At 35.1% G+C, this 13,666-nt stretch overlaps 1 protein-coding gene across 2 annotated transcripts in view; it reads left to right on the top strand.

The window, feature by feature from the left end:
- LOC5574778 (synaptojanin-1) overlaps positions 1-13,666 on the top strand; it is a 44,174-nt gene that overhangs the window by 5,957 nt on the left and 24,551 nt on the right. The window contains exons 1-2 of one of the 2 annotated variants that reach the window (XM_021853903.1): positions 4,052-4,153; positions 4,489-4,664. In XM_021853903.1, the coding sequence (XP_021709595.1) occupies positions 4,538-4,664 (127 nt within the window). In that variant the 5' untranslated portion in view covers positions 4,052-4,153; positions 4,489-4,537. Of the gene's footprint in view, positions 1-4,051; positions 4,154-4,488; positions 4,665-13,666 lie in introns of those variants that run through there. The other variant, XM_021853902.1, reaches the window with a different exon arrangement.

The following is a 13,666-nucleotide window of genomic DNA, read 5'->3' as shown; positions in this document are numbered from 1 at the left end:
CAAAACTTGATATTGACAATGCTCTTGAAACTTTAACAAATTCCATTGTTGAAGCCAGGAGCATTGCAATTCCAAAATGTGAATTCGTGATTATAGACGATGATCTTAAACTCTTGATCCGTCTTAAAAACGTGAGGAGAAGGCAATTTCAACGCACTCGCGATCCTGCTATGAAAATTATCTGGGAAGATTTGCAGAAAGAAATCAAGAAACGTTTTTCACAATTAAGAAACAAAAATTTTGAAAATAAGATTTCTCAATTGGACCCTGCTTCTAAGCCCTTTTGAAAATGATCCAAAATCTTGAAAAAACCTCAGAAGCCAATACCGGCATTGAAAGAGGAAAACAAATTATTACTAACTAATTGCGAAAAAGCTCAAAAACTTGCGATGCAGTTTGAAAGTGCGCACAATTTTAATTTGGGACTTACTAGTCCAATTGAAAATCAAGTTACTCAGGACTAAAATTAAATATTCTCAATCAAGAGAACGTTTTCGAAAATGCCTGGGAGACTGATTTGGAAGAAGTGAGAACTATTATTAAAAAATTCAAAAATATGAAAGCTCCTGGCGATGATGGAATTTTCTACATCCTCATCAAGAAACTTCCAGAAAGTAGCTTATTATTTTTAGTTGATATATTTAACAAATGTTTTCAATTAGCATATTTTCCTGACAAATGGAAAAATGCTAAGATTGTTCCAATTTTAAAACCAGACAATCCTGCAGAAGCTTCTAGCTATCGTCCAATCAGTTTGCTTTCCTCCATCAGTAAACTTTTTGAAAAGATCATTTTGAACAGAATGATGGTCCACATCAACGAAAATTCAATTTTTGCCAATGAACAGTTCGGATTCCGCCATGGACATTCGACTACTCATCAACTTTTACGTGTTACAACTTTGATCCGTTCCAACAAATCTGAAGGCTATTCTACTGGTCTTGCTCTTCTAGACATAGAAAAAGCATTCGACAGTGTTTGGCATGAAGGTTTGATCGTAAAATTTAGAACAAAAAATTCCAACATACATTGTTAGAATAATTCAAAGTTATATGTCAAATCGTACACTTCAGGTTAATTATCAGAACTCCAGATCTGAAAGACTTCGTGTAAGAGCTGGTGTTCCTCAAGTGTTCCTCAAAGCAGCATTTTGGGACCAATATTATACAATATTTTCACATCTGACTTACCTGAATTACCTCAGGGATGTCAAAAATCCTAAAGGAAATGCTTGAAGTATTTATGGCAAATCCCTTGAATTATTCAAGAAGAGAATAAAATTTTCCTTTGTATAAACTTGCAGAAATTCTTGAACAAATTTCTGAAAAAAAAAATCCTCTGAACAATTGCTTAGGAAATCTTGGAGGAATCCCTAAAAGAACTATTGAAAATTTACTGGAAGAATTCCTCATAAGCAATTGATTTGGCGTCGGCGTATTCAATGAGATATCATAAAATGAATTGACGGCGCACATGTTTCAAGACACCCTTCTTTATCATTCAAAAAGAACAAAATAGAGCGTGTATCGTTGGTTCAATTCGTCGGCTGAGTGACGCGTCCAGTTGACGGTTTAAATTATTTCCGACTGTAAAAAAGTCTGTAAAATCAACTGTAGTTCAATGGTTTTAGATCCATTGACCGTAGATGTCGTCCTGGCCAGTAACGGATTCGGGATCAACCTGATTACTTCATTGTGCAAGGAATAACTTCAGGTTTGTCACAAAAAGTGTTTATCCAAGCAGTCCGGCAGTAGATCTCCCTGAAATGTATCTCGGAATTATTTAAAGATTCCTCCACGAATTCTTTCAAGCATTATTTTTTATTGTGACTTTATTTCCACAGTATTTCCCTAAAATAGACTGTATAGTAATGCATCGCATTAAATCACAGGAACTACTTAATGATTTGCTTCAAAAATTTCCCCCATAAACTACTACGAAGGATTTACAATTTTTCAAATATTTCATCAATTATTTAGGTACGTACCTAGGTATTTCATTTTGTTTTCTTCCAGGAAATTCGCCCGGAATCTCTATGGATTATTTTCAAAAATATTTCAAAACATTCTTGCATGAATCATTTTACCAATTCTTGTAACGAACTTCTCTTTAAATTTATCTTACTATCTACTTGAGATATTCTCTTCTTAAGACATTTCTTTAAACTCCTGGTAATTATTGTGGGAGCCTTCAGTTCCACTTATAATTTATTTGTTATTTTTTTTAATACGTTCAAAAATAGAGGGTTTGACCAGTCGATGTTCTTCTTCTTCTTCTTGGCATTACGTCCTCACTGGGACAGAACCTGCTTCTCAGCTTAGTGTTCTTATGAGCACTTTCCAAGTTATTAATTGAGAGCTTTCTTTGCCAAACTTGCCATTTTCACATTCGTATATCGTGTGGCAGGAACGATTATACTCTATGCCCAGGGAAGCCAAGGAAATTTCCTTTCACGAAAGGATCCTGGACCGACCGGGAATCGAACACAGACACCTTCGTCAGCATGGCTGTGCTTTGTAGCCGCGGACTCTAACCACTCGGCTAAGGAAGGCCCCTGAGCATTCGATGTTAACTCTTAAAATACCTTGGAATTTCTAGAGGATTTTTTGAAGATATGATCAATATTCCAAAGACTTTCAGGATGGCTTTATTTTGGGATAGGTAGTAGTTTTTAGCAGAAACTTGAGGTTTTAGTTAAGCAGCTTTGATAGTTTCCTTGCAAGATTAGTTTGGGCTTCTTGATAAATCCTCTGGTTAAAGTGTGGTATAATCTTTTACAAATAATTGTGATTTTGAAGAAATTCAAAAGTTCCCCAAGGATTCTCTCATGACGAAATGGTTTTATGAAGAAGTAAGCCGGAGACAATCCATAAACAAACTCAAGTATAAGATTTGTCTTTATATCACGGTATTGATTTTTTGTTTCATCAATCGGGGGGGTGAAGGCCCATGAGTACCACTGATAGCAATTGAAGGTTTACATAGAGTAAATGTCTACTCTTGATTAATCTATTCTATTAGAACTACGTACTCAATAAGTAGAACAATACGTTATAGATTTTGCAAATGTATTCTCTAGAAACCTTTGTTATAGTAAGACGATTTGAATCCGCGCGACTAAACGTATCATTGATTTAAACAATAATGGCCATTTACTTGACAAAACAATTATTGTTAATTTCGCGTGGAACGACCATGTTATACTATGGAGCTACCATGATGACTGTATCGGGAAAATACCATGTTTAATTCATATCCACACTAGTGTGGAACAGAACTCTTCTTTTAGGCATATAATGTAATGAAAATTTATTGCTTAAGCCCAGCTATAAAGTTCTAATGTAAAACATGTTTTAACCAAATTAGTTAAAATCTGTATCCAATAAGCACGTTGTTGGTTGAACAACCAAACAACACTCTTCGTCATAACGTAAGCAATATAATAAAGCAGACGGAGAAGGTATGCGCAAAAGGTCAAACAGAATTGATTCAGTGCCACGAAGATGAAAGGATAGCGGAACAAAGCAAAACATTCTTCGTTTAGATGAGCCGTCTGCTGGTGCCGGTTTAACAAGAAAAAAAAACCGATACAGTGATGGCAAGTTGTATATATATACGATTGGGGACTTTGTTTTAAGCAGTATTCTCTTCTAATGTGTCATAAACTATTTAACACAAACTGTAAATCTTAGTTGATCATTTGCAATGATCACAGTTTTTCTGCGATTTGAAGTTTTGTTTTGAGATGACTATTTAAAGAATCAAATCATTGTGATGAATATGAACCCATTCTATTATCACCTGATATTGATTTCAATATATTCGTTAGAAAATTATCTTTGTAGTATTCAAATAACAATTCATTCAAAAGAATTTGAAGTGGATTCGAGACAATTGAGTAAAATGAAAACGAAACCTGAAAATCCAAAAAGTTGGCAACACAGACGCTAAGCCGTAATTACCATTTATCGTGGGAAAATGCTGGGATCGTGAGAAAGTTCAGAAAAGGTATAGAGAACGAATGTGAAAAGATTCTTCTGCTCTACCGGTAACTGTGACAAGACTGAGTCTTAGTGATGGCGCTTGTCTGTGAATACCTATTCGCTTTTGGAGGCTCGTTGTTCCCTTCGTTTCTTGATTATTATTCTACATGGTGATTATAAATTTCTGTTTAGACCTTCTAATTTTGGATTTCCAATTTCAATGATTTACTATTATTAAAAACAAAATCATCACGAGTTTTTCCTTCACCTTTTTGATATTATAAGAATCGTTTCTGTAATACATAATGCGTTTGAAGGAATAGAATGTCTTACAAAACAGAATTGGCTATTATAATTGATCATAAAAAGTGAAGGAAATATGTGAGGAAAATTACTTATATATTACTGATATTAGGTTGAACTATAACAAAATTTTCTGTAGAATAACAAGACCCAATCTTAGAATGGTATTTCATAACAAATATATGTTTATTTTTGCTTACAGATATCGATACCTTTTGAACGTGTACCACCATTCATAATTCAATTGCACCATGGCGATGTCAAAGGGATTTCGTGTGCTAGAAAAATCAAAACCACCTTCACCGCATAGTGTACTGCTGGAACATCGAAACAAATCGGAAACGCTGCTATTCGAATCGCAAGCGGTGGCGGTGCTCTGTAAGTATATAGTAATGCATGCAATATACGCACGGTACGCAATGTACTGTTACTCATTTATTGATATCGGAATGCTGAAAATGTCAATAGTGCTCGCCATAATCAACTATGCGTGCAGGTTGTTAGGCTTTGTCGACTACAGTCGCCCCACAGATGTAGATCAATGTTGGATTAAACAAAAATTTATCGCCAAATAGATTTTTTTCACGTTGGTAATGCATGGATTAAAAAATATTTGTAATGAGCTTTTACACAATTTTTCTGTTATTTAGGCTTATTCTCGCTTATGAGCCCATTTGATTAACATTAGTCGTCTCACGTTACTCAAGGTAAAATGGGTTCGTCCCGACTCACGCGACGCGCAGTATAAGCCTGACTGAGAGCTTTCTTTGTCAATTAACTATTTTTGCATTTTTTTCACAAGGCCGTTTTTTTACAAAAGTACACGAAGAGAAAATAATTGTAATGTCAAATATATTCTGTATTATTACAACAATATGTCTGTATAATTTGCCGGCTTATAATAGCCTTTCATTGTTTTAATAACGACTCTTAATTTGGTTCAAAAATATTTATTGTTGAATTTGACAGCTGGTTTCGACTCAGTTCAACAAAATTAATTTTAATCTTAATATTTTTTTCTTTTGAAACAACAATATTTTTACATTTGAAACAACAACACTATTTGTTGCTCCCTTTCCCATTCTTTTTTTTTTCTTTTTTTTTAATTGATCAACAATAATAGCTTTGAAAGTTTTACTTTATTTATTTTTTCATAATTGTAATGTAAATTAAAAAATTGATAATAAGTGCCTGTGCCATGTCCCGACGTTAAATCGGAGCATGAAATTTGTCCTTTCCGCGACGAAACGACGGCTCGATACCATCAGCTCGATTTCCTTCTGACGAATGAAAGGGTACAATAATGGAAAATATTTGAATGGAATAAAAAGACTAGAAAGCAAGATACAATTTACCAAAAATAGCTTCTATTATGGTCTCGAATATTTCAAAACTGTTTTAAAAAATCGACAATCTGCACTTCCCAAACGAAAATTTTCTCCGCTTCAGACTTTTTTTTTCACAGGTTTTAATAAGAAACGCATAATAATTAGAATGAACAATGTATGAAGTTAAAACAAATAATGCTTTCATTTGAAATAACGTTTTTATTGTTGTCGACGATACCCCTCATCGTTACAGAGAGACGGTGAAACAACTATCCGTTCCCGCACTGTCGGTGTAAGGAAGATCAGATGTCATCGCAAACTGAATGTTGTTGACACCAAGCATGGGAAAATTCACTCACTCACCCGAACGCTACCGATAAAATATCTGCAAAGTATCAGCTGCCACCGAATGTTCAATGACTGCCGAACGCTACCAGGGTGAGCGCAATCCCGACGAATCGTAAACGATTGAGATAAACCGAAAATGAAAAGATATACGGAGCGGAGAGAACACCTATCCTCTCTTAAATTGGAGACACGAAAGAACGCGTTCGCCATTCGATCACTGAAAGCTTCCTGCGAAATGTACAGATTTTGCGTTCACTGAAACATTTCGCCTTGTGTATTACCAGTCAGTGAACGCTCTTCAGCTCTCAAATACGAATGCCACTCGTGCGGAATCGGAATGTAAAGAATCATTCGCTACAGCAATCGGATGCCTTCGGCACAAGGAGTCGGTAGTGAACCATTCTGTTGCCGTTTTTGTCTAACTTGTCGCTCGGCGAACAAGAAGAAAGCGCATTGGAAATTGAAACACTCAGCTTGGTCGGAGAAACGGCAATCTCGCTCTTGACCGCTTGTGGATGTAAGCGAGAGAAATGCAATATTCGAATGAATGTTTCCCATGCTTGGTTGACACCGAAGAATCATTAGTCAGCATCGTTGATCATAGTCCTGAATTCATGGTGATATATCGTTGCTCTATTCGCTCCCAAGACAATTCGTCCGGTGGGGTGTGCTGCTGTCGTCATGATGATGGTTGACGAGAGCAATGTCAAACTCATTCATGGTTTCAAAACATTCGGAACAAAATATTTATTTTCACTGCTTAAGTGAAATAATGTATGAAATAGAATAAAATTCAATGGTAGCGAGTTCATTTCTCTACCCAAAGGTATTTTTAGAGGGAGCGGACAATGTTTCGAAACGTGTTTTATTCAAGTGCAAAAATCGCTCAGGCGAAAGTTCCAATGAAACTAACCTCACATATCCTGGTTTTCCAACCTCAAACTAGTGCTCCTACCAGCCGGATCTCATTTTTTATAAAAGTAGTGGAATAATATAAAAACAAACGTATGTAGAACATAGAGAATGGATATTCCTACCTTTTCCGCCTAACTGTTTCACTGTGAACCGTCTTATATCAGGAAAATAAAACATTTTTCCACACAGCGGCATGTGATGGAATCTCTCATCATCTGACTAGTTGCGCTACCAAAGTATAGATGGCTAACAGTATGTTGCGTTTCGCGATTGGAGGCCTATAAACCTAGTTATTGAAGTAAAGTTATTGGTCGAACAGCAGTTAGTCATTTGACGAAAAAGTGCATTAAAAGTACGTTGAAGTTGAACTCGTTTGCATATACTTACCAGCGTTGTCCTCATAACCTGAAAGAGAGATAGAATGATTAATACTTACCTTACATAAAACTGTAGATTTCGAGATTGCGTGCTAGTTCAAATCCGAGTGATTGAGATCCTGTTAAAACCAGAAAAACACTGACAATGTAAGACAAACTTTAATACTTACCAATGAATTACATCTAATTACCTTACAATAAATTACAGCTTAGTAGCTGCTTAGTCACGCATCTAACAAGACGGTGTTTCACTCTACTTACGGGAACAATTGTTGTTTCAAAAAATGTGTAGTAAAAATTGTTCTTAGTTAATTCAACAATATGTTTGTTTTGTTTTGACTAAAATGATTGCCGCTTTAACACATTTTTTTAATTTACAACAAATTGTAAAAGTTGATAGTACGCAACAAAAATGTTTACTGTTTTAAATAACTGTTGATTCTCTGCGTGTACAGTCAAAGCAGTAATTCGGTCATGATACCATTTGAATCAAATTTGGTTCTAAAAACTGACACATCCTTTATTTGTGGCTCAAGGGAACAACGAGGCTCGAAACCACAAATCTTATATATTTGCAATCGCTACTATTTTTTGGCATATTATCCGTTCAAACTCTAAAGGAATGTCTGTATGTAATCAAGCTGAACAAATTGAGCATTCCTGTCTTGCCTATTATATTTATAAATAGTAAGTTTGATTCATTACTTATTTCAAATATTTGAAAATCCAAGCGGTTGAGTGGTCTTAATGAGTGATGCGAAATGTGTTGAGTGAGTTAAAAGCAGGGTGTCCATCCATCCGGGAAAAGCGAAAAAAAAACACGGGAATTACAAATGACCGGGAAAATACGGAAAATACCCGGGAATTTGGAGAACTATCCGGGAAAATATGTGTTTCAATCATAAAACTACCGGTTTGCTTAAATTTCGAAGCACTATGGGTAAAACTAAAAAAAAAAAACAGCAGGTTTACGACTGGCTTTCACTTGTACTTCACATCTTTGGTGAGTTAATAGAGAGGTAGTTTACGATTAAGATCTTTGCAACATTACTAGAAAGATACTCAGGAAATCCTAACAAGGTTTTTAGCTAGATGCTTGTTAGATTTCCATTCAAATTCACGGTAATTTTTTTATGAGATCTTAGCCGGGAATCGAATCGACAATTGACAGTTTCTTGATTGTTCCTTCTGAGAGATCACTGAAATAGTTATTAGTAGATTGCTAATAAGCTTTTCAGTGGATTCTAGAATTGCTTGAAATTCTTAGTATATTCGTAGAGATTGGCGGAATGCTAAGCCAAAAAAAATATTTCTTGAGAGATCTACTGAAATCCTGGACAGAATAATAAAGAGTTTCGTTTGGCGGATTTCTAAAGATGTTGATGTTGATGATACTGATTCTTGATGAAGCCTTGTCTGAATCAGAGTTGCACAATATCAGTCATATCAGCTGATTTCTGATGTACTAAAACTATCAATATCAGCTGCCCTGTAGTTCGGCTGTTACAACAGTCGCGAATTTCGCGAATTTGTAGCGGATTTGTTCCGCCAGTCGCGAAAATTGCGAGTGCATGAAGTACTGTCGCGAAAATCGCGGATTTATCAAATCACGACGCCTAAGTCGCGAATTTCTGTTTTACAAAAGAAGAGCCTCACTTTAGGTTGGATGTGCAGACAATTTTGAATATCTCCCTTCAAGTTTAGATTTAATTTTCTTTATGATTTTCTTTTTGTATAAATACATCTTTAGATTTGAAAGACATAAACTTTGGAGTCCGTTTGGCTTTCTAGAAATATTTAAAAATCGATGATATTACGGCAAGACTGTCTTTTGTTTTTGGAAGTATTACTCTAATTAACCTTCCGGTAGTCACGGTTGGCTACCGCCAGAAGACATGATGCTGGGTACGAATAGCATGTTTTCCGCTATTTTGCTAAAAACACAACAGCACGACTTTTGAAGAAGTGTTGAAGAAAGAAGATATTCTGATGAAATAATCCATCATATTATCTTTTTTTTTATAATGCTATCAGAGTATGCTTGGTTTGACATAATGTATGGATTTAGTACATTTCCAAGCCAAGATTACCGTATGATAAACCTAATTTCAAATTTAATTAATTTTATATAAACCTAATATTTAATTTTATTTTCCAGTCAAATGAAGTTTTCTCGGACCATTCAATAAGAATTTTTGCTAATAATTATGAATATTCTTTAAGAGATCACTTAAAAGGTAATTGGTAGATTGATTATAAGGTTTTTAGTGGATTCTAGAAAAGATCCTTAGATGATTTTTTTTTAATTTCTTAGTAAATTTGTAGCGGTTGGCGGAAAGCTGAGCTAACAACAATATCAAAATTCTTCGGAGATCTATTGAAATTTCTGGCAAATTTATAAAAAAATCCGTTTGATGGTTTCTGGAGTTACCAGTAATTACGTAAGGGTTCATGGGAGCAGAGGGGTCTGAGAATTCATACGCGCCATACTATTTATTTTTAATTTTCATAAAAAAATCTTACCATGGGGGAGGGGGTAACCCCCGGTGGTGTTTGAAAACGCCCAAAAATTGTCCTACATAAATAATGGACCGCCCCTTGTCTGTATTACTAGTTTGAATTGTCCTCAATCTATGACAGAGGTTTTATGAGGCCCCTAATTTTGTATGGATTTCTGCAGATTTACAGTGAATTCTTCCAATAATTCTCGACAAATTAAATCTTTAATGGGTAAGCAAATAGCGAGATCCTTTAGGTATTCTTGGGCAGGGTTTTGTTGAGTTCTTGACGAGATTCTTGGTCAAAAGAACAGTGAAATGCATTTTGAGTGGCTGTCTCAATTGGGACGTAACGCCAGAAAGAAGAGGAAACATCCGAATCACATTTCAAAAGCTTTGAAGATGCCCTTAGAAATTCTGCGATATCAGATGTTGAAAACAAGTGAGAAACAGTACCAGTAGATCCAGTAGATATTGCAAATATTGTCATCAGAGTAATTTAAAATTCATAGCACAACCAATAAGATCGGAAACAATTATTTTTAACTATAACGGAGATTTGTGATAAGTGTAGAACTAGCCCTTGTGTGTTAAAATACACTCTAATAAAGATTTAAAAAAAAAAAAAAAAAAAAAAAAGGAGATTTGTGATCAAGTATGTATATGTTAAAAACATTTTATTTGAATAATAAGTTAAGTTGCGTATAGAAATTGATGCCCACAACTTCAGTATGTTCTGAAGACCTTGAGATTATCAATATCCATAGCAGTACACTTTTTGAGCCATATGAAGCTTTATGGATAGGAACTAGAAAGTTTCAAGAGAATTGGATTAGTATAGACTGTAGTAGATTTGGTAGATTATAAGGACCTGAATTCCAGGACGATTTGGACGACTTCCAATATCAAATTTATTGTCACAATTTGAGGACATGTCTGTTAAGGCTTAGTGAATGCTGTAAGCCAACAAACGTAGACAACAATCGCTAAAAAATATCTTATGAACCTGTACTGATTATGGTAAAATTCCAGAATATTCTGGAGGCCTTAGTCTTACTTTAGGTTAATTATAAATTTTAAAAATATCCTGGGCCTTCGTAACTTATTACAAATAACGGGTCTGTTCACATTTTATATGAAAACATTTCGTTTCCAAATGATAAATGAGTTCTAAAAGGAAGTTTATGTGATTTTTACTCTACCTTACCCAGATATTTTCTGGAATAACTTGGTCCACAATAATCCGGAGCTATACCTTCCCATCACTAATGAAGCTACAATTAATAGTGAATCAGTCTTCAAAATTTCATTAAAAAATATGGAATTATGCCCAAATACGAGCAATTGGAATTTTGTATGTCAGCCCCGTAGCCTACGGGTTGAGAAACACATAGCAAAAAGTTGTTCATGTAATTCCAAAATTGATTTTATTTCGAGATATTTCGATAATTTGTATACAGTTAACTCTCCTTTATTCGATATTCCGTATCTCGATATCGAGTTAGAGAACCATAGTAAAAGTTGGTTTTCATGGCTAACTCGATGGTCCCTTGGATCGCAGTTGTACTGGTTTTGTGTTCTGTAAGTCGTTACCTCCCTAACTCGATGGTCCCTTCAATATCGAGTTAGGGAGGTCAACTCTGTATTTTTCAATTTTCAATTATTTTTATTTTTACCTTAACAATTATTTTCGCCCAATTTTTTTGATTTTTTTTCCATCCGTTTTTAATTGTTTGAGCATCCGGGAAAAATCCAGTAATTGGAAAACTGATTTTGAATGGATCCCCTGGTTAAAAGTGATGACGAATTCATCACTTGTAAGGCTTTCTGTGAACGGATGATTTACCTTAGATACTTGGTTACGAAGCTTAATAAGCCATTCGTGAGAATCATTCAGGACACCCCAAATTTGATTTGGATATGTGACTAGTGTACGAAGCTTATGAAAATCGCCGATAGACAAGAGACCGTACATACTGAGATTAGGAAGCAACAGGCGATACAAAGACAACAAATCGCTCAGTTGTCCAAACGAATGGTACCCCTCATTTCTGTGAGAATCTGCTCTGTCCCTTCGCCAACTACCGTCGGAAAGGTGTCGTGATGATGTGTTAGGCTTCAATCCGGTTTCCATCAAACTACTTCTTGAGGGCACTAAGGAAATGACAAACGCCAGCATAATTACCGTCTCTGAACTTGTTCAGATTTTTTGGGTGTATCTTTCCGGTATTCATCCGAGTGTCAAACGCCGACAATCATGGTATCTCTCGAAGCCGGGGCCTCACAGTTTTTCACGCCCACCACCAAAATCGACCTATCAAGCTTTTTTTTTAATTTCTTTATTAGTATCATTCTAAACATTACATTCATTATTTCTTATATCTAGGTGTTCTGTGTTATTAGACAACACTATCATCCTAATTTGGTAAAACAAATCTAAGATTTTATTAACATTTTGTTAACAACATATTACATTTCATTTGCCGTAGCAGTTCAGATTTTTTACAGGTGAGTTGATTTCACCTGCTTATAAGAAAAAAAACGCTTTGAATATACTTAACCTAACTTAACCTAAACATATAACGCATTAATCGTGGCAATAGAAGATTGTAACGATTTTTGCCTGAAATTATTGATTATTTCATTTGACATTTGTTCCAATGTTTCAACATTGGATATTCTATGTAACTCATTGGTACTATACCAGGGAGGAAGCCTCAGAATCATTTTCAAAATTTTATTTTGAATTCTCTGCAGAGCTTTCTTCCTGGTATTACAACAGCTAGTCCATATTGGTACAGCATACAACATGGCTGGCCTGAAAATTTGTTTGAATATCAAAAGCTTGTTCTTAAGACAAAGTTTTGATTTTCTATTAATAAGGGGATAGAGACATTTTACATATTTGTTACATTTGGCTTGAATGCCCTCAATGTGATTTTTAAAAGTTAAATTCTTATCTAGCATGAGCCCTAGATACTTAACTTCATCTGACCAATTTATTGGAACCCCTCTCATCGTGACAACATGTCTACTTGAAGGTTTCAAATAAAGAGCTTTTGGTTTATGTGGGAATATTATTAGTTGAGTTTTGGAAGCATTAGGAGAAATCTTCCATTTTTGCAAGTATGAAGAAAAAATATCCAAACTTTTTTGCAATCGACTACAGATGACACGCAGGCTTCGTCCTTTGGCGGAGAGGCCTGTGTCATCCGCAAACAAAGATTTTTGACATCCCTGAGGTAACTCAGGTAAGTCAGATGTGAAAATATTGTATAATATTGGTCCCAAAATGCTGCCTTGGGGAACACCAGCTCTTACAGGAAGTCTTTCAGATCTGGAGTTCTGATAATTAACCTGAAGTGTACGATTTGACAGATAACTTTGAATTATTCTAACAATGTATGTTGGAAAATTAAAGTTTTTCAATTTTACAATCAAACCTTCATGCCAAACACTGTCGAATGCTTTTTCTATGTCTAGAAGAGCAAGACCAGTAGAGTAGCCTTCAGATTTGTTGGAACGGATCAAATTTGTTACACGTAAAAGTTGATGAGTGGTCGAATGTCCATAGCGGAATCCGAACTGTTCATTGGCAAACATTGAATTTTCGTTGATGTGGGCCATCATTCTGTTCAAAATAACCTTTTCAAAAAGTTTACTGATGGAGGAAAGCAAACTGATTGGACGATAGCTAGAAGCTTCTGCAGGATTTTTGTCTGGTTTTAAAATTGGAACAACCTTAGCATTTTTCCATTTGTCAGGAAAATATGCTAATTGAAAACATTTGTTAAATATATCAACTAAAAATGATAAGCTACTTTCTGGAAGTTTTTTGATGAGGATGTAGAAAATTCCATCATCGCCAGGAGCTTTCATATTTTTGAATTTTTTAATAATAGTTCTCACTTCTT

This window comes from Aedes aegypti, chromosome 3, assembly GCF_002204515.2.
Source record: "Aedes aegypti strain LVP_AGWG chromosome 3, AaegL5.0 Primary Assembly, whole genome shotgun sequence".
Lineage (NCBI taxonomy): Eukaryota > Metazoa > Arthropoda > Insecta > Diptera > Culicidae > Aedes > Aedes aegypti.
The sequence above is the reverse complement of the archived record's forward strand: the minus strand, read 5'-3'. Positions and strand labels throughout refer to the sequence as shown.